At 53.3% G+C, this 24,112-nt stretch overlaps 1 protein-coding gene across 7 annotated transcripts in view; it reads right to left on the bottom strand.

The window, feature by feature from the left end:
- The window catches only part of CCNE1 (cyclin E1), a 73,051-nt gene that overhangs the window by 34,695 nt on the left and 14,244 nt on the right, over positions 1 to 24,112 (bottom strand). For 5 of the 7 annotated variants that reach the window (XM_074314969.1, XM_074314971.1, XM_074314974.1 and 2 more), the window contains exons 2-3: positions 22,808 to 22,985; positions 20,297 to 20,388 (exon numbers count right to left, since the gene is read on the bottom strand). In XM_074314969.1, the coding sequence (XP_074171070.1) occupies positions 20,297 to 20,324 (28 nt within the window). In that variant the 5' untranslated portion in view covers positions 20,325 to 20,388; positions 22,808 to 22,985. The remainder of the gene's footprint in view (positions 1 to 20,296; positions 20,389 to 22,807; positions 22,986 to 24,112) is intronic. The other 2 variants (XM_074314970.1, XM_074314972.1) reach the window with 1 other exon arrangement.

Genomic DNA, 24,112 nt, shown 5'->3' with positions numbered 1-24,112 from the left:
GGAAAAGGCGTGGAGCTCGCCTGCTCTCTCAGAATGTGCCACTCTCCTCAAACCTCCCCGTAGTCACCAACCCGGAAGCTCTCCAAACCCAGTCCTTTTGGGTTTTTATGGCAGGTTCGTTACATAGGCACGACTGATTAAATCATCTGCCATTGGTGATCCATGCAACCTCCAGCCCCTGTCCCCTCCCCAGAGGTCAGGGGATGGGCTGGAAGCTCCAAGTCTCCAGTCACAGGGTTGGTTCTTCTGGGGACCAGCCCACATCCCTAGGTTACCTGGGAGCTTTCCAAAAGTCATTCATTAACCTAAAAACTGACACCTTTATTGCTCTCATCACTGAGGAAATTCCAGGGGTTTTAGGAGCTCTGTGCCAGAATGGGACAGACACCAAACATACATTTCTTATTATAAGTCACAGTAACACAGAACAACTGCCCAGGTGACTGGTAGTATTATTTTGTGGGATGGTTTCTTAAAGCAAAACAAAAATACACTCTGTAATGGGTCCGTCTGTCCTTAACTGTTTTCCAGCCTGCGGTGTGTGTCTTAACTGGCAGGCGTGCCTCCTTAACTGTGATTTCCCGGCAGGGATCCCTCGCTGGGCATTCAACCAGCCCTCTGCTGTCATCGAGGTTATTTCCTGTTATTGCAAGGCTGCAGTGAAAGTTATTGTCTAGGTCTCCATTTAAGATTTCTCCAGGTTAAACAGAAGAATGGAACCGCTGGGTCCTGGAGTACTTGTGCTTAAAAATGTTTAAATATACCACAAATCACATCAGAGGTAACAATTTCTACTCCCACCATCAATTGACTTATGAGAGTATTTTCCCACATCCTCTGCAACACTTGATGGTACCGTACTTTTCCCTTGTCGCCATGGGTAATGGGTAAAGCACGGTGTCACGTTGTCCCTCCCTCTGCTGCTTCCCGGGAATGTGCACGTTGATCTGTTTGCATGTGTAATCTACACTAGTTGAGCACCTCATACATGTTTCAGGCTCTCTGCTGGGTTCTGGGCTGACATCAAGAGGGCAAATGCAGTTTCTACCGGAGGGTTCAGCATAGAGGCTCACTTCCCCAGGAGGGGGTGGGCAGAGGGAACAGGAGTGCCAGGGCGGGCAGGGGGTGGGGCGTTGCAACCAGCTGAAGCTGTGGGAACTTGGGAGCATGAGTGTAGGGAAGCCGAGGTCCCCACGGGCTGTGCAGTCTGTGCTGGGGACCAAGGGAGCCTCTGAGGAGTCTGAGCTCAGAGGGTGAGCTGCTCACAAAGCCAGACAGGGGTTGTCAGGGCCACTCGCCGCCCAGCGCCCAGCTGGCCATGCCCCCATGGGTTTCCTGAGGCTGCCTAACAAACAACCACGAGCTGGGTGGCCCAAAACAGCAGAAATGTATCATCTCAGTTCTGGAGGCTGGAAGCCAGCCGTCCAGGTGTCAGCAGGGCTGTGCTCGCGCTGCAGGCCCAGGGGAGGCTTCTTTTTTGCCTCTTCCGGCTCCCAGTGGCTCCTGCCTTGCGGCTGCACTGCCCAGTGTCTGCCTCTGTCTTCACGTGGCCTTCTCTCCAGGTCGTGCTGTCATTCCATCTTCTGTCGCTCATACAGACAACTGCCATTGGATTTAGGGCCCGGCAGAGTAATCCAGCCTCATCTCAAGAGCCTTCACTTATTACACCTGACAAGACCCGTTTAACAAACAAGGTCACAGGTTCTGGGATGTGGCCCTCTCTTTTGGGGATGCCATCATTCAATCCACTGTGGCACATTCGAGGCCAGGGAAGCCTGCCCTGCCATGTGCTCGGGCACAGTGGGGCCCAGGGGGCCCAGCCCCACCCTCAACGCGCTTCCTGTCTGGCCCAGCCGGCCACAGTCCACAGGGACTGTGGGCCGGGCAGCAGGTCCAGCTGCTTGCTGCCAGGTGGGCAGCTGGCTCTGCGTTTCCAGAGCTTCTGAATGGGATTGTCAAGACAAGGAGAACTCTAGATCTTTAAGTGAAATCTCTAGCTTTTCATACATGGCCTCGGAACTTTTTGAACACACCAAATAAACACACCAGCTCTGTCTCCCAGGCCCACGGGTTGCCCTGTTCGTTCTGGACGAAGCCTTCACTGCTCCTGCTCACAGGTCAGGCTCAGCCCTCACTGAGCACTTTCCTCCACATCTCATCCGGATGTCACACCAACCCTGCAGGAGGCTCGTGTTCCTCTCATCCCTCAGCCTAAGCCGGGGGGTCTCAGAGGTCAGGTCACCTATCCAAGGTCAGGTCAGGTGGAGCTGGGGGTTGACTATAAGCTGATGGGTTTAAGAGCAAACAGCGCGAGACTGCTGAGAATTCTTTGGCAACTTCCGGCTGGTTTACATGCTTGGTCTGCATCCCTAACCCACCTCCTTTAGGCTCTGCCACCCTGGCCGGCGCTGACCACCTCTGAGCCTCAGTTTGCCCATCGGTGGAATGGGCTACTGCTCCCATCCTGCCTACCTAACAGTGCTCTTCGGGGGCCCTGGAGCTGCGGTGCCAGAGAAAGCGCCCTGGAAATAGCCCTGTGCTGTGCACAGAGAGGGAGGTGCCCGTAGTGTGCACTTAGGGGCGCTCTGTGCCCCCCCACGCCCCGCCAGTTACAAACCCAGAAGGCCTGGTAGGGCAGAAACACTGACACCTCCTCCTCCCTTTCCTAATTTGCTCAGACATCAGGCACAGGGGCGAAAGCACATTTTCCTCTGAAGCACGGAAGCTTTAAAGCCACCAGATGAAGGATAGAAAGTGCGTGACAATTTCCTTAAGAATCTTTCATTCTCTGGGTTAGACTATCGTGCGCGAGGATAAGTGTGTGTTGTGTGTTTTTCAATCCCGCTATCATGAACAGCAGGTAGCAAAATGTTGATCTTTAACGTGTTAGTAAAACAGCACACATTTGAATGCTGGCTTTTTCTGCCATCTGCACCAGTTGACACTGTTTTTCATACCAGCTTATTACATTTCTTGTACAAACACACTTTTGGGTGTCTCTGTTGATTTATGCTATAGTTGCTCTGGTATTTGTGTTAAAATAGCACTTCAAAACTTTAAAATATTGCTATTTATTCCTTCCTTGGTTCTTTGCCACTTGACACGCTCCAGAGCAGCGGCGTATGTCTCCCGAGGACTAAGTATGTGGGCTGGGGACAGGTGAGCCCAGAGTAGCTCAGGACAGGGTCCAGCTGGGCACTCCGAGGGCACACAACTCATGAGCCCCTTGGAGTAGATCTGCAGATTCCTCAGGGTTATTTTTAACCCCTGAAGGAGGAAAAACCCCAAAGGAGGAAAACAAAGGCAATATGCTGGGTCCCCTAAAGCTAAATTTGCGCAGCTTAAAGACCTTTAATTCTGTCTTTCTTCACTTTTTGATGTCAAAACCGCCTTCTTTAGTGAATTGAAGGAGATCCGTGGGTGATAGGATTTTCCCCTCTAGATTAGCTTTCCTTGACAAAATCATAAGTTCTCCAGTTGGTTTTGAGGGGGGTAGTTTTACTGGTTTGCAAAATCCACAAATCTGGGGCCCACTTGAGCAAAGCTGGTGGGGGGAAGCTGAGCCCCCTGCCAGATACCACACTCTGTAGGGGCGGGGCTGGGGCTGGGGTGAGATCTGGGATGGGGGTCCTCACCAACGGCGGGGGGTGGGGGGAGCGACTCTGTAGCAGCGCAGGGTGCCTGCAGCCGGCTGGCGTGTAGATGAGGCATTCTGCCACTCTAAAAAAAATCTGTGCAAACTGCCACAGATGGGAGAAAGCCAATATTCAAATTGGAGGCTGTTTTGCTAACATGTTAAAGAGGAACGTGTTTTACTGGCTGCCGCATACTGTGGCAAGATGAGTTTTCGTTCTAAAAAAGAAGAAAGAGAAGCAGCCTGTTTAGGGCCAGTACTGGGGGTGGGGGTGCTGGGCAGCCCCTTGCCATCTCCTCTTGCCCCGGAGGCCTGAGAGAGCCCAGGGTTCTGAAACGCAGTCCCTTCTGCAGCTCCAACGCCTTTGCCCTTTAGCTCTGAGATCCTCAGCCTCCCTCCAAACCTCCTTCCTTCTGGCTGGCAGATTCTGTCCCCTTTTATTAAGACTCAGTCCAAATACAAGGCTATATGAATATATATATACGTCCAAGTATAGAGACGATGAGAGCTAAGATTTATTATACACTGACGTCATGCTCAGCACTTCCCTGTTCGGTCCTGCTGACTCCAACGAGAGCCACTCCAATTGCCCCCATTTTACAGAAGGGGAAACTGAGGCACGGAGAGGTTAAATAACCTGCTCAGCCCACACAGCTGGAAAGTGGGGTTTGAGTCCTGGCAGAGGGGGTCCAGAGTCAGTCTCTAACTCTTACAGCAAAGCTCGGCCACTCCCCCCACCCCAACCTCTCACCCCCCCAGCCAACAAGACACTCCCTTCCCTGGGCTCCCTCAGACATGCTGTCATTAGCTCATGTTCTTATCCTGGGCAGGGAGTGCATCGCTGATCTCCCAGCCTAGGGAGAGAATTGGGCTTCTGTGAGACTTCATGGGTTGAAATGGGGCTCTGTGAGGGATCTAATTATAATTTTTGCAAAATGGGGCACAAGGCGAAGACCTAGTCAGAGAGGTTTAACATATAACAATGATTACAGAAAGGCTGACGAACAGAACTGACAGCTCCCCATCAGACCACTGTGTGGGGGTGTGGGAGGGGGCTGCCCAGAGGTCTGGGGTCCAGTCCTGGCTGTTTACTTCTTAGAGATGCTTTGGGCAGGATCCCTGGGATATGGACCTCCCTGAGTCATCTCCCGGCCAGCGCTGCCCATAGAAGACTCTGGGCCAGGCGCCCTCTCATGATCCGTGGAGGCAGCACAGCCAACATGGGGCAGAAGGCTCCACGACAGGGGGAACACAGGCGCACGCAGGTCAAGAAGGACCTTCCAGTGGGGAGAGGAGGGCCAGGCGGAGAGGTGGGCACTTGCCCTTACTCATGGTTACCCTGGGCTGCCCACTGAAGAGTCAAGCCCCTGATGAGCAATCCCCCATGCCCTCTGTGGGTCATGGCCAGTGGTGGCTCATAACAGGCCAGGTTAGGACAGGGGTACCCTAAGGGTGGCTTTCTAGTTTAGTGAAGTGGAACCAGGACCACAGATTGGAGATTACAGAACTGGTAATTGTGAAAGCCCTCCCCACCCAATCCCCGGGGGCAGCCAGGGTGGGAAGGGCGCCTGGCAGGCGGCAGAGTGTTAAGGGAACTGGCTAATCTGGCTAAGCCAGGTTTCTGCCACCCCCTCCAGGCACAGCCTATGCAAATTTGAGCATTGGTTTTCTTATCTGTGTATTGGGCACACTGGTGATCTCAGAGGTCTCTGCTTTGTGTGCCGGGACTGAGATTCCAGTGGACACTTCTCCTTGGAGTGGACCTGGAAGTGGGCCAGACTGGCCTGAGGGAGAGACTTCACCTGTGGGCACAGGAGGGCAGAGGGGGCCCACGGGGGCCCTGTGCCCCAGGGTAAGGATTCGCAGGAGGCAGTACCCGCCATCTCCCGTGCCTGCCCCATGACAGTCAGCGTTGGTGGGTTTTGTCCAACTGGCCTCTTGTCCTAGACTGTGTTTGTTAAGAAACGTCAAACCTGTAGAGAATTTTTATGAGTTTATTTGAGCCAAACTGACAACAATGCCTGGGAGGAAGATCTCAGATGCTCCAGAGAACAAGAGTTTTGCAGCTTCTTTTATGCATTTGAGATTAAGGAGGGAACTAGGGAAGATTGGAGAGAGCGAGGCAGGGGTGGGTCACAGGGCAGCTGACAAGATTGTGTGCGCTCCCGAGGGTCAGGCCCCCTTCGGAGGGGTTACTTCTGGCATTTGAAAGGTGTGTGAGCCTAGATGCACAAGCCTGGCTTAAACCTTTCACTGAAGAAGTTGCAGGCCTGGGGTGTGACTGGCCACCCTGGGCTGCCCAGGTGGGAATTTATGATCAATCATCCTGTGAGGTCACTTTCCTTAGAACCCCTTTTTTCGTCCACAACTGTAAGCATCGCTGCACCAAGCAAGTTGCCCACACACAGTAGGGCTTCAACAAGTAGCGGCTGAATGAACAATGAACCTCAAAAGTCACCCAGCTGAGCCCTGCCCACACGACCCACGGGCCCCCTGCAGGGCGCACACCTCATCCATCCCAGGCCTGGTTGACTGAGTGGCCCTCCCCGGGATCAGGAGTATAGGCAGAGGCCGCGGGGCGCATGCCTAAATGTTTACTCTATAAACGGCGCTGAAAACGCTTCAATAAAACTTGTTCTCCCCGCCATGGTGGATATAAGGCCCGACAGACCTCAAAGGCTAGGCTCCATTCTAGAATCTCAGGCTCTGCAGTTCCACATGGCGCCTGGCAGCCGGGATCGCCCCAGGCTGTCACCCACCCACCCTCCACCCTGCGTTGTCCCAGTTTATGTGAAGACACCCCAGGCTGCGTGTCCGCATGCTGACCCTCAGTCCCACAAACACGGCCGTCAGCTGTTCCCAGGGCCTGGCAGAGCTTCCCCACCTGGACACTGTAGTACTTTTTCGCTGCAGGGCCATCCTGTGCCAGGTAGGATGTGAGCACCCCCAACCGTCAGCCTACCCGCTGGATGCCAATAGAACCCTGTCCCCACTTGTGAAACCTGAGCACGGCTCCAGACATTGCCAAATGCCCCCCAGGAGGCAAAATCATGCTCCCACTCCCTTGAGAAGCACTCGCCTAGGAGTACAAGGTCCCAAGGCCTGCTCAGGTCCCAGTAAGTGTCGTCCAGCCCCCCCCCCCCAGCTGTGTCACCCTGAACGTGGGCTGGCCCCTCAGTGTGTCCCCATCACTAGGAGGGACCAGTCCCTCTTCTCCTGAATTTGCTCCTGGCATGTTTCTGTCCCTGGAGCCCTGGGCAGCATTCCCCACATCCACTCGGCCCCTGGATCTGTGGGTGTTGCCTTCTAAGTCACATCCGGCTCTGTCGTAGGCCTCTGGGAACCAGGAGTGGGACCTGGGTGGGAGGGGTCCAGGCGTCAGATGCCCCCAGGATCCAGGCTGGGGCTGCCACTGGGCAGGCAGGCGGGGCCTCCGTCCTCCCACAGCCCCCACCAGTGACCGAGGGAGCCCCACACTGAGCACCGTGGGGAGAGGGCTTTGCTTCCATGCAGCTTTTTTTTTTTTTAATGTTCAAGCTGTCAAAAAAGAACGTTTGCTGAGTTGCGATGCTTGTTTTGGATTGTCGCTCTCTGGAACAATGTGGAAGGGGGCAGAAATGACTGTTCTGTGCAGCAGGAATGGTGGGCAGTGAGCAGCGGCTGGCCGGGGCTCCCAGGGGTGGCAAACACCTAGCTTGAGGGACCCAGTGCCTGAAGCATGGCCCCCACCCTCCAGCCCTGAATTGGCCTTTCCATCTGGGCCTCGTGACGAGGCTGCCCTGTGCGGGGGCTGAGCTGAGCTGGACACTGTTTCACTTCAAACTCCCCCATCTCCTGCAGGCGCAGGCCGATCCAGGGATGTCCCCTCACCCTTCCTGGGTGCTCTGTGTGGTACCTGGATTTATGTGACACTGTGTCATCAACTATAAAGCCGGTCATTGACAACACCAGGTCTGGGAGAATAAAAGAAATGAAACCACGCACCCATTGATTGTAAGATGCATCTGAAGTCAACACGGTAATGGGTGGAAGAGAGTTGAGAACAAGAGGAATCTGCTGATAATTTATGCTCAAGGTCACAGGGCCAGGGCAGCTGCAGAGCTGAGGACCCACTGCTTCCTGCCTGGCCAGCTGTCTACCAACTCCTTCTGGGAGTGGTGATGGGGCACGCTGGGTGCTGGGAGTGTCACGGCCTCAGGAGTGTCGCCCTGATGCCCCAGAGGCTCTTAAGAGATGGGGAGCCGAGGCTGGGCTGGCTGAGGGCCCTGAACTGGGGAAAGGGCCAGACCTGCGGGCGTCACACATCCAGGTCCTGTCCCTTTGCTAGAAGGTGACTGAACTGCTGGGATGGTGGCAGGCCTCCTGGGAGGGTGACTCCAGTCTGGCTCCTTTGTCTTCATAAATGTTACATTTGCCGGTGTGGACAGCCCCAGGGTCTGTGCCACCCTCACACGATGGGGTCCTCACGTCTCTGTTCTGTTTGATATGAGTGGGAGGGAATTTTAAAGACTGGGGCCCCGGCAGCAAGACAGGCGAGCCAGTGTGACAATGGACAGGCAAGCAGACGGAAGCCAGGCAGTGTCAGGAAACTGGGTAACACGGATGGAGCCCTGCCCAGCATCTGCTTGAAGCCATCACTTCCTCTGCACTTTTTGTTTACATGAGCTAATACTTTCTTCTTTTGCTTCCATGTTGGTTTCATTTGGGCTTTCTAACTTGTCCCAGAAAACTGGGGCCACATTCCCATTTACCCTCCAGGTGTGTTTTCCCCGACTCTCACGGCGGTCCTCTGCCTCAGTTTCCTCATCTGTGACATGGGACACCACAGTGCTTGCACCTGAGGCTGCTGTGATGATTAGATGAGATACACCCGGGAAGGGCAGTTGCTCTTCTGATGAGTGCTGCTGGGATTACCATTTGCTTGAAGCACCTTGAGGCCGCTCAGGCTGTCCTGTGATTCTGCCCCAGGAAAGCCTAGCTCCAGGCCCCAAAATAGACAGAGAAACCCCTGGGCTGGGACTGCTTTGAATTTCCAAGAATTTATCAAGAATCGAGAACCAGGTTTCCTCAGGGAAATATCAGTTCTTAGGTTTACAAAGTGCCTTGGTTGTAAATACCCATAAAAATGACAATTTGTGGGCCGGTCAAAAGATATTAGTGCGTCTGACTGTGTAAATCTGCCAGCTCCTGAATTGCCGCCTGGGCACCATCAAGCAGGACGCCATGGCCAGGCTGGCCGCCCTGAGCCATAGTGGGGCACTCGCCGGGGGCTGAGTGGGTGGCCCAGGCAGGGACAACCTTCACACAGCGGCCCCTGGGCCCGTGGGCTGAGGACACCAGGGGCCTGCAGCAGGGTGGCAGAAGCCAGGCTGCGTGGTGGCCGAGAGGGGGCCCGCTGACTCTCCCCCACGGCTTCACTTCCAGAGACATGCCTGCATCTCCCGACCGCTGGGCTGGGCCCACGGCCTCAAATGCCTCCTCTCTCTGTCTGTCTTGACTCCATTTCCAAGTCAGCTCAGCTCACATCCTCCTCCCTGAGCTGCCACAGCAGTACTGACACCACCAAATGTTCCCTTTCTCACGTACGAGAACACACAACATCTCGAGACAGATCTCTTGGTCCTCAGAGCACCTCGACGGAGCTGTGCACACAGCCTGTCACCTGGTCGATATTTTTTCTTGTTTCCCTGATGATGAAAACCAGCAAAGCAGTACTTGTCTCTGTTTGCTGACTGGCCAGCCCGGCAAGCTCCTTTCAGCATGAGCTCCTTTAACCATCAGGGCCGCGGGACGGGCGTACTCATTCTGGAGGTGCAGGAACAGAGGCTCGGAGAGACTGAGCGACCCAGCCAGCGAGGAGCAGAGTGAGGACTGACGCTGGGCCCCAGCCCTGACCGCCTGACAGTTCACCCCGGCTCTGTGCAAGGGCGAAGCCGAGGGACTAGGTCCTGAAATGACTCAGGCAATTCAGGAAGGGAGCACTGCTCTTTGGAAAACAGGGTTTGGGCTCCAGTTTCAATCCTCTATTTGAGTGTAGACAAGGTTCCTGAGATTATGGCCGATTTCTAGATATGATTTCTGCCTTGGGAAACACTGAGTTGTGTGCAATGCAGAAACTTGGTGGGTGGCTGTGAGCAGCAGCTGACATATTGTACAAGGTGTGATCACAAAATACAGTGAAAGTCTAAATTTAAAAAAATTATTAGTCAAAGGCACATTGCCATTAATCCCCCTCAAAATACTCCCCCTTGCTTCAAACACACTTGTCCCATCATTCTTTCCACTTTCGGAAGCGGTTCTGGAAGTCCTCTTTTGTGAGTGTCTTTAGTTGAGCTGTCATGGCTGCCTTAGGTCCTCAATCATTTTGACTTTGGGGAAGAGCCAGGGGTCACACGGTGCCAGATCCGGTGAATAACGTGGATGAGGACACAGCGTAATGTTTTTATTTGACAGAAATTGCCATATACCAGAAGCGATGTGTGACACGGAGTGTTGTCATGATGGAGGATGATTTACCACACACTGTAAAACACACCTCTCAACTGTGGCTCACACCAGACTGACTGCATTGAACAAGTTGAAAATTGTCACCCAATGTGACTAAGTTTCGTTGTACCGATTCCTGTAATGAAGACCCCTGCCTTTCCGTTGGATGGCACTCGGCAACAGCATTCACTGTATGTTTTAATCACATCTCATATACAGCTGGCATTCGATAAAGACTTGTACTGGGATGGATTAGTGAGTGACAGCAAGGCCCAGAGCTACAAGTGGCCTCCATGACAACTAGGCCCAACCACCTGATAGGGCGTCCATCTCTTCTCCCATTGGGCTGGTGGGCAAGGGTTTTTAAGGGCAAGAATGAGGTCAGAACAAGAATGGTATTGGGACAGCATCTAGGTGGCTGGGGGGGGCAGGGGGCGGGGCTGGGCTGGGTGAACACCAGATTTCACAGCTAAGGACATTGGGAGTCCTGGAAAGAAAGGGCCTGGGCCCCTCATGTGTGTGAGGTCCTCACCTTCCCAGGTAAGCACTGCCCACTTCCATTTGCCAGATTGCTCATAAATCACGGCTTCTTCCTCATACACAGACACTCTCTGCGTTTTTATTCCAAACATTTAACTTGCAGAGTTGACAGAAAGGCTATAGATTTCCCCCCAAATATCCATTTGCCTTGCCATTTATCTCTTTCGATCTGAAATACAGAACATGATGGGTGCCCTAGGTAAATCAAGCATTTCCTGTCTTCTGAAATGGGTTTGCAAACGCTTATTTCATGCCATTACCATTTTTCTGTTTCTAACAGTAAATCAAGAAAGTATCGCCCATTCATCCACTTTAAAAGTAATGCCTCTCCTTATGCATAATTACACACACCCAGTGGAGGTCGGTGTGTGTGTAAATCTACTCTTTTAAGAGGTTTCCCCTTAAGTACAGCGGTGACATAAATTGGTGTAGAGCAAATTTATTTATTTAATAGGTTTATTCTTTTAACTGGTCTGATAACCATTACTGTGCACAGTTTCGTTTGGGGGAGATGGAGTCCTTACTAATTTATCTGATTTATTTCTATGGCAGATATTTATGTAAAAGGTTCCTCTGGAACTGAGGGTGAGCGGGATTTATTGGTTTAGCAGGTTTCCTCTAAACTGTCCTTCAGGCAGTCTGCTTGGTACTCACAGGAACCAGGGGAGTCTCTTCGAATAATCAAAGGAGCGGCAGCCGGCCGAGGGAGGACATTTTGGACAAAACTTTTTCTAAATCCTAAAATAAAGGGGCATATGTCACAAAACTGAAGGGATTAGAAAAGGAAGGAAGGAAGGAAGGAAGGAAGGAAGGAAGGAAGGAAGGAGGAAGGAAGGAAGGAAGGAAGAAGGGAGGGAGGGAGGGAGGGAGGGAGGGAGGGAGGGAGGGAGGGAGGGAGGGAGGGAGGGAGGAAGGAAAGTAAGAAAGGAGTGTCTCAATAATAACATCCCCAAAATGTTTTGGCAAATTGCAGATAAAAGAGAATCAGCTAATCAGGCCGGTGTAAACCTGTTTGCTTTTGTAAATCTTGTTTGTAACTCCTGATGGTGTCGGAGCGAAAGCAGACAGGCCCAGCTGGTGAAAGCGAGGGAGAGAAATGCTGAATTTTTAGCAGTTCAGGTTTATTTTTAGGCGTTTAAGGGTATCTTTAGCTTCCCAGTAAATGAGTCCATCAGAAGCCCGTACATGCTGAAACAATCAGAATGTGAAAATACACAAGTCTGAAGCCCCCTGACCAAACTGTGCCATGCAGGACCGTCCCACTTGGCACAGGCGAGCCAGGCAAGCTCACTGCCCCCAGCCAGCCCCCCACAGCCGCCTGGAGGTGGGTGCAGGGGCAGCCTGATCCACTCAGTCCTTGCTGAGGGGCAGTGACCCTGGCCTGGAGGCCGGAGAGCAGTGACCTTCGAGGAGCTGGGAGCTTGGCCTGGTCTATGGGGGATGGGTTGAGAGCGTGAAGTGGTCCGTGGCCTTGGAGCTTGTCCCAGAGGGAATGGTCAGGGCTGGGCCTTTCTCCAGAGGCAAGGAGGGGTGAGTCCCAGAGAATCTCTGGACTCTGAAAAGACCTGTGAGGCCCTGAGGCTGGTGATCGGAGGTGAGCCCATCAGTTTAGGCAGAACTGGGAAGCATCCGAGCTTCCATTTAGTCCAGAGCCCCCCGTGGGGTCTCCCCAGGGAAAACAAAGCAGGTCTGCTCCCAACACCTTCGTGTTCCCGTAATACTGGCCCATCATTCATAAAAGACAGAACTATTGAAGCATGTGATGGATTCTGGGCTGGCTTTGGGGGTGACACACCTTTTTCAAAGGTGCTCAGTCCCTGCCCTCAAAGTGGGCTCCATGTCCTGGGGGACACGAACAGACTGACCGTGACAGGGTGGGGACATCTGTGTGATAGCCAGCTCTGTGAGGCCAGAGCACTCAGAAGCGTTCAGCCACCCTTTTCTCCTACGACCGTGAGGTTGGGCCCATGGCTGGTATTCCAAAGGTCTTTGTTGAATGGTAATGACAGACCCAGAATGGCAGGCGGGGTGCAGAGGGGCGTCCCCCTTCACAGATGTGCAAATGGGGCATGTAAGGGATGTGTAGCACCGCCTGCATGGTGCCCCAGCCAGCTGCAGGCCCTGCCCGGGGGCCCACAGGTGCTGCTGGCCGGGGCCAGGCTCCACATCTCTTCCTGGGACGAGGCTCGGTGGCCTGAGGCGTCCCAGTGCATCTTCTCCCTTCCTTGCAGCCATCACTGCCAAGGAGTCCAGAGCCTGGTGACTTGTTAGGCTATAGAACGGCTGGCTTCCTGTCCACGTGGTGAGTGCTCTGGGAACACAGCCCAAGCCCTCTGTGCAGCAGGAGTCTGAGGCGTGTAAGTGGGCGCGACTGTCAGTGTTGAGAGGAAAGCGAGGGGGCCTGGCTGTGGAGTCCAGGGTCCTGGACAGGGCTCCGTGACTCCTGGGCCCCTCCCGCCTGCCGCTCATGTCTTCAGGTTTCACCCTCTGGGGCTGCGCCATCATGGGACCAGAGTGGTGGAAGCCTCTTCATTTTCAGAAGACAACGTCCCATTTCTGAATCTCTATCTCTGTCATCTCTCTGATATCTATCATTTCTCTCCCCACCTTAGGAATCGTGTTGTGCTTTAAAGCTTTTCAACAGGTCTTGTTCTGTAAATGTGTGCATCCAAACACCAGACAGGCTATAGATACTGATAATAAGAAAGAAGACATCATTTTGGTCCCTGTCTCTGCCTCTGGTTCCCAGTGTGGGGTGGGTCAGGGTGCCCCATCTGCTCAGGAAGCCCCCATCAGGGGTGGCCAATGGAGGGCCAGAGAGCCCCTCAGGAGAGCGCCCGCAGGGGGCCAAGTCGGCCAGAATGGGCACCTCCTGGGCAAGCGCCTCCATCCTCTGCGCCTTTCTCGGCTATCCCCTGCAGGACCCTCTTCCCCAGATCCTTGCCCGGCTCCTTCCCGTCCTTTGGTGCTTGGTACAGCTGTCGTCTCCTCAGAGAGGCCTTCCCAGACTGCCTGCTCCAAAGTGCCCTGCCTCCTGGCTTCTCACTCTCATATCACCTTCTTTTCTTTTCTTCTGTTCTTCTGTCGTTATCTCATTACCCTCTTGATCTCGTCAGCCGCCTCTGTCAAGCAGAACGTGTGCTCCGTGAGTGCGGGGACCTTTCTTTGTGGTTACCGCTCAGATGAACGGTGAGAACAGGGCACTGCGCCCATGTCAGGAACCCTGTGGACGTCTGTGGATGAAGGACAATGAAGGAAAGACCCACTGCCGAGCTCGGTCTTGCTGAGCACGTGGCTGAGACGTGGGACCTGGGACTGGACACAGGACCATCCACACACACCCCGTCCTGACCGCAGAGATGCTTGTCCTGAATTATTCTGACTTCTCCCTGAAAACAGCTAGTTAACTGAGGTCTAAGCGTTCGGTGGGGAGGACTGGGCCTGAGCTCCTGCCCAGCTGCTCCTGCCTACCCCCCCCCCCCAGGAGATGGAGGCACAAAGCGTTTAAGTCGGGGGGGAGGGTTGCAGTGGAGGGACCCTCCTCACAGTCTTGGACACCTGGAGGTCCTTGCTCCCAGGGCACAGTGTGCTAGGAGGCTGCGTGGGTCAGGGGGAGGCGAGGTTGGGCGTAAATGTTTTGAACAAAGAGGCTGTGAAGGCACCACCTTATCACTCACCTGACTGCTGCCTTCATCTGGAGATCTCCCTGCTCCACCTCAGCGACACCCCACCCTCCTGACAGCCCACCCCCCACCCCACCTCTCAGATGCCTCCTTAAACAGACTAATGGCAACAGCGCTCCAGTGCTGGACCCCACACGATAAAACTGCACCCCACCCGCTGCCCTCCCAGAACTGGCTTCTCCATCCCCCTTGGGGCAGAGCCCAGACCTGGGAGCCACTCCTGACGCCACTGTCCTTCACCCCACATCCCAACCATCATCACGCGGGTCCAGCCTACAGAGTATGACTCACCCCGTGCCCCATCCACCCACTGCACTGCTCTCCGTCGGCCCTCATTCCTCCAGGGCCTGGAGCACAGGCCAGTCTGCTCGGCGGCTATAGCAACATGTGCTGGGGCCTCTGGTGTCCCTTCCTTTCCTTATAAGGGTACTAACCCCATCATGAGGCTCTACCCTCGTGACCTCGTCTGACCTCTCAACCACCCCAATACCATCACACTGAGCATTAGGGCTTCAACACATGAATTTTGGGGAAACACACACATTTGTTCAGGCTATACGACCTCCTGCAGTGTCCTTTCCTCCCCTATCCCTGGTCCTCACAGCTGGGCTGTATTTTAAAAGTCATTTGGATTAGTTTTCCTATAGGCCTTACCCTGTCCCCCACCACTACCACCCCCAAGTGGCTTCCCATAGCATTTAGGACAAACCCCCAGGCCTCGTGGGCCCAGGAGGCCCTGCAGGACTGGGCCTGCACTCCTGCCCAGCTGCTCCTGTCTCCCCCCCCCCAGGAGATGGAGGCACAAAGTGTTTGAGGGACTTGCTACTGTCACATAGTGATAACCATACATGTCACACAGCGGTAACCATACATGTCACACAGCGGTAACTATACATGTCATGTAGCGGTAATAATACATGTTTGTTGAAGAAATGAATGAAGGAGGCCCCAGTCCTTCCTCCTCGTCCCCCCTCAGACCCCGACAGCCAACCCCTTCAGGGGGGTGCTGGAAGGGCTCCCCCAGCAGCTCGGTGGACAAGACAAGTCACCCCATGGATGGAAGCCAGCATCAGCCACCCCACGGCTTGGGTGATAAGTAGTCCCACGAATGGCGTGGCCGTGGTGACAAAGGCCAGGCTATGGGCCGTCATCGGCACCGTGCCTTCAGCGTATTTTCTGCCATTGGCCCCAGGGGTTCCCTGATGCCTTGGCATGGGATGGCAGATAGAGCCTGTTCAACATGCACCCCACACATGTGGGAACGCTCATCCATGGGGGTAGGCAGGGAATTCTGAGCGGCCGTCCATATCCTGCTCAGAAGTCCCCAAGGGACTGAGCCTGGGGCCTTGATAACAAGCCCCCAGCCTTCGTATGGCAGCCTTGTATTGGCCTTTCCTCCCTCCCCGTGTCACTTTCTCTGCTTCCTCACCCCTGTTTCTGGGACCACCTCTCAAATAGTTCCCTTTGCCCAAGCCCTTTTCTCAGGCTCTGCTTTGGGAAGGACCCAGGTTAAGACAGTGTCTCCAACCTCCGACTTCCCCTGGAGAAGGAGGAGTTCACGAGTGGGATTTCTGCCTGTGTCAGGCTACAAATGATAAGAACACAAAGTACTGAAGATAGTTGGTGTTAGGCAGACAGACCTGGGTTCTGTCACCTGTAGCCAGTCTTGAAATTTCATGTCATCACAGGGGACATAAATGTCTCAAACTGGGCATCTACAGAGCAATGTTATCATATCAGAAACAGTGAAGACATAGGGAAATTTCAATGCACACATCTCACAAAGTGAAACGCGTAGTTAGACTAAAATCCTGAGCTCCCCTTCAATGGTTCCCGCATTTCCTGACCTCTAGCACCCCCTAGTGGTATCTTCAATTCATGTCCTGAGCTCCGCAGTAAAACCTAAAGTTCCACTTTGGCAAAATCCATGGTTAGTAGAAATTTGTTACAGGAGAGGTTCGTGTCATTGCTTTTTCTCCAAGGAGAAGTCATCAGGAGTTTGAGTGTTTGGAGGATAAATCTGTGCCACCTCTGTGTTTGGAATAACGTATTATTGTATTCTTTTTATGCTCATTTGTTCCTCCAGCAAATAATTGTTGAGTGTCGTACGGCCTGTGGAACACACCATGCTTCAGCATGAGGTTGCCATCGAACATGCACTGATCTCCACAGATGAACGGGGAAGGACGATGTTAGACCAGTCTCCAAACAGGTGCGTGCATGGGAGACAGGTGCCCCGTTTGCCTCAGGCCCACATCAGAGTTCATCATCCCGCCAGCTCAGCACAGACACGCGAGCACACGCTGTCTCACAGGTTGCCCCGTGGCCACTTTCAGGGCATCTGTGCAGCGTGGTGTGCACTGTCCCGAGTGCCTCCTCAAATGAAAACATTCTGGGCCTCGATCAGGGCCTAGCAGCTTTACATTTCGCTAAGTTAAGGCTTCAGCACACCCTGGTGGGGTGATTCTCATACATGTGGGGCGCTTCACACGCGTGAGAAGACTTCCCTTTTTGGAGCAGTTCGGAAAGGAAGCATTAAGGGCAAGAATTTGATTTGAAGTGATGGGAAGAGAGGGAAAAGGGTGCGAATTTAGCTCTAGACTCTGCAGAGGATGGAAGAGGTATTTTTGTCTGAGACTTTGCAAATCACTCCAGAACACTCTCTGAATGCCTCCCTCTGTCCACCTGTCACCCACATGGCTGGGACACATGCCATCGCCCTCTGAGAACAGACAATCTCAGAAAGCCCCAGCGTCCCTGCTGAGACAGTAAAGTGTTCTGGAAAGTGACAGTGTAGCACATCAACAGACCTGGGAAGAGACTTACTCAAGACTTGTCTCCTCAAGGTGGTATTTTCTTTTCTTTAACCTGCAGTCTTGTGGGCATGTCTGTATATCTGTATGTGTGGCAGGAATGAAACTTGCTATTTTTAAAAGAGCAGAAAATGTACGAGCACCCTAGTCACACGAAAGCGGGTGTTGGGAAAGCCGTTCATTAGGGAAACAGACTAACTAGCGCAAACCCCTACACACATGGCTTTCCTCCAGGTAGGAGGAGGCTGGGTGCCCAGCGGAATGTGGCCACTACATCAGTGCTCTGGACCCCCATCTGCCGAGACCTGGAGGGGATGAGCACCTACTGACACCGGCTGTGGGAAGGGCGGGCCAGCGAGAGCGAGGGGGGAGCTGAGGCCGGCCCATCGGGAAGAGAGGAGGAAGAGACCCAATAGAGTGGGGTGAGCCCAACTGGGCCCCAGTAAGTTTCGAGAACCAGGATGTCTCAGTATTCCTTCTCAGGCACTCGATGGGTCATGCTGTTAGTGGAACCCTCTCTGGCCTCTGCAAACCCTTCAGTCAAAGTCTGTGGCACCAAGCGCCTGGGTTAGACATGCTTTGGGGAAGTCCCCAGATGATCTGCACTTCCTCCTTCATTGGGGCCAGGCCAGCGAGCAGAGAGAGGAAGGCTGATGCAGGAGCTGAGGGGGCGGCTGGGAGAGGGAGGAGGAGGAGGCAGGGTCCAGGGTCCCCATCAGGAGAGACACTGTGCTTCACCCACCACCCCTGCATCCTGCCCAGAGGCCATGCTCTCCATAACAAAGGAAAGGAAGACTTTATTCTATGTTCATAAAACAAATACTTGACTGTAATTCATCTATCTGTTGAAACGGCCTGCTAATTACTTGACGAAACTTAGCAGAAAGCAGCCAGTGAAGACAAGGGGCCTGTGAGGGATGCTTCACAGTCGGGTCAAATCCACACACACTACTCCCTTCATGCTGCATTGTTTCCCCACATGTATCAGGCGGGGCTGCGCCTTTGTCCTGCTTGCTGTGCCTGCTTATCTCCCAGAGCATCACCCCAAAGCCTCCCTTATCCGGGCCTGAACACCGAGGTGAATGGAGCATTATTCACCTGAGGTCCCCAGGGGGTAAGAACTGATGGGGACAGGAGGCGAGTCTCTGCTTCACTAACGGAAAGGTGGCCCAGCAAAGGGGCCTGGAAAAGGAATGTGGGTCCACTTTGGATCCCTGTCCCTACTGGTTCCCATCAAGAGTGTGCTCCCCAAAGCAGGAGAAGTTTCCAGTGGCCAGCTGTGCTGTGGGGTGGGCATGAGGGTGGGGGAGAAGGTGGCACCCCAGACACCCCAGCTCCCTGTGCACTGAGCCTCAAAAGAATGCCCTGGGATTTCCAGTGTGCCTGTTCTGGGAGCTTCGAACTGTCTCACTGTTCTCCATTTGGAAGATTCCCTGAACATTCTCCTCTGTGGTTTTCTGGATTTACTATGTGTGTGTGAGTGTGTGTATGTATATGCGCGTGTGTGTATATGTGTGTGTGTGCATGTGTGCATGTATATGTGTATGTATGTGTGTGTGTTGTGCATGTGTGTATGTATATGTGTGTGTGAGTGTGTGTGAGTGTGTGTATATGTGTGTATGTATGTGTGTATATGTGTGTGAGTGTGTATCTGTGCGTGTGTGCGTGTGTGTGTGTGAGTGTGTGAGTGTGTGTGTGTGTGTTTACCGCCCTTCAAAGGCAGGCAGCACCCCCACCACAGTACCCTCCAGGCCGCCTCCCCTCCCTGCCAGAGAGTCTGCTGTGGGCAGAACAGAGGCCAAGAGGTTTGGAGTTCTGCTCTGATTCTGTTACTGACAGTGTGACAGGGGGAAGTCCCTTCCTCCCTCTATTTCTTGGGGAGCCTAGGAAATCCTCTGGAAACCGGGGGCCTGGATGATTTGAGCTCTGTCTCCTTAGAGGCTGTGACTGGGGAGCCTTACTTCTCCCCGGGGCACAGGACTTTGCCCTCCATCCGTGGCTGAGGCCTCTAAGCCATGGGTATGTTTCACCAGGGACACGTGGAAATGAGGGCTAAGCTCAGAGGTGGGCTCTGATGGCCCTGGGCTGCTGTGGGCAGTCATTTGGGGACTTTTCCTAGCCCTTAAATCCTTCCAGTGTGGAAAGGTCGACGGGCCTGATACAGCTAGACCTGATGTCCGAGATTTGAGGATCACCCTTTCTCCAGAGGGAGAACCTTCCTAAACCATTGTATTCCAGTCAACAAACATTCTTCTAGACCCCACCAGCTGGGGCCTGAGACCAGCGAATCAACCAAGAAAAGCTCCAGCCCAACCCCAGCCCCTCTCCACTCTTCTCCCCCCAGTGGGGCTCCATCCGAAATAGGATATTACCCGGTCTACTGTGCTTGAAGTTTCCAGTTCTCTATTGTGACTCTCACTAATATTATTTATTCCTTCTTAAAATAAAGGTTATCAACTTCATTTAATGCAAGTACTCTGGAGACTTCTTTAGCAACAACAACCAAAGCTACGCGGTGCCATGGACTTCATATGCTGAGGCCCGGCATCAACTTCTCCCTGCACTCACAGGCCCCGTGCGCCCCAGCACGGTGGGGGCCGCCTGCGGGCCAAGCAAAGAGGCCTCAGCATGAAACCAACCTTGTTGGCACCTTGATGCTGAGCTACTAGCCTCCAGAACTGCGAGAAACAAACTTCTGTTGTCGGACCCCCAATCAGCGGTGTCTGTAATGGCACCCGAGCAGACTGATGCATGCAGATACAGATAGAACAATCTAGATGACATTTTTTAAAAATTGTGTGCACCACATGCTAACAACAAACAAACACACACCAGGGGCAGCTCTGCACTGCAGCAAAAGGAAACATTGCATCATCGAACAAACCCCAAACAGAACAAAGTTCAACCCCCACCCCCCAAAAAACCCAAAAACCAACGCAGCAGAAAGTAAAAATGACTTGGGAGAAAGAATTTCCATCCTATGAGCGATTTGAAATAAAAACTTCAGAATCATAATAGTGACTCTCCCATAATTTTCCGTAATAAAACATCTATTATAACAGATATGGCAATACAATAAAAGTCCTATTGTTCCAGAAACTGTGTTATAACTGAAAAAGCATAATTATAGAAATACTTGCGTGAGAATTGCATGTTCAACAGAACCATTGAAAATCATTCTTCTCAGACTGAAAATACGTTTTCCGGGTACAGAAGAAATCTTCAGCGAGATCTGAAATGGAAGATGAGGTAGACTTCAAAACAGAGTCATTTGTCATAGCACAGCCCTGCAAAGCCCCCTCGGGGCCTCCTGCAACGTGTCTCCAGGGCCCCACTGGCTCTGAGTTGCACACTTTCTTGGGAATTCTAAAATCCAACAGATTTTGGAGTAGGGCATCTCTACATTCTTTCAACCAACAGATTTTAGGGTGAATCTCAGTTCTATGGAGTTTTTTGTAAATTCTAAGTTAGAATTTACAGCGTTCTCAAACAGCTGACCCCAGGACATTCTGCACAGGTCCAATCTCATGTCAGCATTGCTGGTGCTGACGCCCCCCTCCCCCCACCCCACACAGCATTTCCCCACGCGGATCTCGAGGTCACCCCAGGCTGTGGCCAGAGGGGAGGGAGGGCACTCATCCTCATTTTGTAGCTGAGGAGACAGGATTGTGTGGATGGGAGCAGGGCTGGGGTGTGTGTCAGGAACCTGCACGTACACTGTAAGTGCACTGCTTTTCTAGTCATTTGATGTGGCTTTGGAGAAACTGACGAAAATTACAGAGTCGGGGGATCAAGGGTCTGTGCGCCATCCCCTGTCATCACTGACTTCTAGGGCTCCATCCTGGGGACCTTGACACTTGAAAGACCGGGAACCTAGAGAAAATTCACACAGCTCTGATGGCGGCTGAGGGGCTAAGGGAGTCCGCTGGGAAGAAACAGTAACAATAATAGTAATAATAATTATTATTACGGGGATGAGGAGGACACACTCCAGCGCCACCGCAAACACGTACAGTGGGCTAAGTGACGACTAAGGGGCAGGATAACCTTCTACAAATATTTGAAGGATGCAAACAGCACAGGAAGGAGATGAATTAATAATTTAGGAGAACAGGCATGAAGCTCAGGATGGGCTTATTACCCGTCCGGAGCCACCTTGTCGCTTTTCAGAAGCAAGCCCTCCAGGACTGATGGCGGGCGGCGGGATGGTCCCTGGACACACTTTGACCCAAGCCACAGGCATGGCCGCTCTGTCCATGGTGCCTGCTCGTGCCCCGCGCCTGAGGGGTACCAGTCACCACAGTGGCATTTGTGGGTCCCTGGTGCTACAGATTGAACTGTTTTGCCCAAAACGATGTCTTCATGTCCTATCCCCCGGTACCTGTAACTGTGACCTTACTTGGAAATAGGTCTCTGCAGATGTAACAAGTTAAGATGAGGCCATTGGGGTCACCCTGACCCAGGACGACTGTGTCTTTATAAGAAGAGGGCACTTTGGGCAAAGACAGATACACCGGGAGGACCTGCCACCGGCACCAGAAGCTGAAAGAGGCAAGAAGGATTCTCCCTCACACGTGCGGAGGCGCACAGCCCTCTGACACCTTGGACTTTTAGTTCAACACTGGGAGACAGCACACTTCTGTCTTAAGCCACCCGTCTATGGTGCTTCTTTTTAGGACCCCAGCCAACTAATACACCAGTATGTGCCCAAAGTGCACTGAACACTTGACAGACAAAATGAATGGTGTGCATCCTGGGGAGAACTGGGGGAAGGGGACCTCCCCCACCTCAGAGTTCAGGACTCAGAGACCCTCAGGAAGTGTGTCCTGGGCCCAGCTCGTGACACAATCCCGGACCCTGGCTCTTGGGTGCCTCGGGGCAAGTGACTGGCTGCGAGACCAGATCGTGTTTCCTGGGGATCCCTCAGCACCAAACAGACTTTAGTGCCTCCTCAGAAGTAATTTAAAATGAAGAGAACACTGAGCATAACATGTCAGTTTAAAAATGACGTCAAGTTTACTTGTGTGCTCTTGCTAAGAGGTTGCAGGGGTTTATATGTGTGTGGCCGGCGCCTGGACTGTCCAGCATGCGGCCTGGGTGGGCTCAACTTGCAAGAGCCGGGTAGGCAGGAGTGGCTCATTTGGCCTCTGGGAAAGGGGGGTAGGGCTGCTGGCCTCAGGGAACCCCATCGGAGTTCTGGCTCCGGCTGGCTCTGTGAACACAGCCTGGCACTCAGGGGATCCTTGGACCCGTGGGGAGAAGGGTGCGTGGTGAAGGATGGGGGTAGGGTGTCCTGCCCCTCTGGGGACGTGAGGCTCACATGTGGGACTTACGGATGCTCTTCATTTTCATAACCTCCCACGTAACCAAGATCAACTTTGAGTCCTACACATTACCTCCTTTAACCTGCAGAACAATCCTGAGACACCCACGATCGTTGTCGTTCCCCGAATGAGGAAACTGAGGCACAGGGCCAATGAGTGACTGTCCAAGGTCATGAGCCAGACCGGCTGTGAACGTCATGAACGCACTGTACGCTGGGCCCGTGCAGTCACCACACCATGGTGGGGACCCCACAGGCATCCCCGTTCACAGGAACCCCTTTGCAGGAGGCCCAGGTGCCACCATAAGGATGTGGTAACGGGTCTTACATGGACGGGCTTCTGTGCGTGCATTTCACAACTTCTCTCATATCAGAATGAAGGGCCCAAGCTGCTGACGGGTTGAAGGTCTGTGGACTTCTTACAGCTAACCTTCTCTGGAGGGCTCGACTGTGACGTTGCTTTCCCTTCCAGCATCTTTCTGTCCTCACGATGCTCTTCTCTGTCTCTGGGGAAGGAGTGAGCAGACCTTTACTTAATATGTCGCCAGGGGGAGCTGCCTGCAGAGGAACTGGTTCCTCTCTGGGGTCCAGGCCTGGGGACACCCCACGGAGCAGGGCTCTTCTTCACTTCAGTTAACTTGCACTCCTGAGGGTCCCCCAGGCTCAAGCAAAACTCCTGCTCAGGAAAGAATGGGGCCTTCACTGTGGCCAGGGGAACCCTGGTTAATGCTCTGGGCCCTTTCTCACAGGGGACAGAGGGTTCAGAAGTATCAGAATGATGACAGGGAGACAAAGTTTCAGTGATGACAGATGAGTAAGTTCTAGAGATCCACACACAAAGTGCCTGCAGCTGACACTGCATCTTACAGCAAGGTTTACTAAGCGCATAGGTCTTATGTTTCATGTTCTTACACACAAACACTCATGCACACACTCTCACTCACACATACACACTCACACTCATGATTATATAATAAAAGGGGCAGGAGGAAATATCCAGAGGTGATAGATTTATGGCCCGGATGATGGTGATGGCTTCACAGGTGTGAACATACATCCATTTCATCAAGTTGTATACATCAAACATGTACAGCTTTTTGTGTCAATCATACCTCAATAAAGTGGTTTAAAAATATACGTATATACAGTCAGGCATTACTTAATGATAGAAACACGATCTGAGAAACGTGTTGTTAGGCGACTTTGTGGTTGTGTGAACATCACAGAGCGAGTCACACAAACCTGGATGGTCCAGCCCACTGCACACCTGGGCCACCTGGTCCAGCCCACTGCACACCTGGGCCACATGGTCCAGCCCACTGCAAACCTAGGCCACATGGTCCGGCCCGCTGCACACCTGGGCCGCATGGTCCGGCCCACTGCACATCTGGGCCGCATGGTCCAGCCCACTGCACACCTGGGCCGCATGGTCCAGCCCACTGCACACCTGGGCCGCATGGTCCGGCTCACCTCACACCTGGGCCACATGGTCCGGCCTGCTGCACACCTGGGCCGCATGGTCCGTCCCGCTGCACACCTGGGCCGCATGGTCCGGCCCGCTGCACACCTGGGCCGCATGGTCCGGCCCGCTGCACACCTGGGCTACAAGCCTGTGCAGCACGTCACAGTACTG

This window comes from Rhinolophus sinicus, linkage group LG11, assembly GCF_036562045.2.
Source record: "Rhinolophus sinicus isolate RSC01 linkage group LG11, ASM3656204v1, whole genome shotgun sequence".
NCBI classification, from domain to species: Eukaryota; Metazoa; Chordata; class Mammalia; order Chiroptera; family Rhinolophidae; genus Rhinolophus; species Rhinolophus sinicus.
Note: the sequence above shows the minus strand (reverse complement) of the source record. Positions and strands in the feature narration are given on the sequence as shown.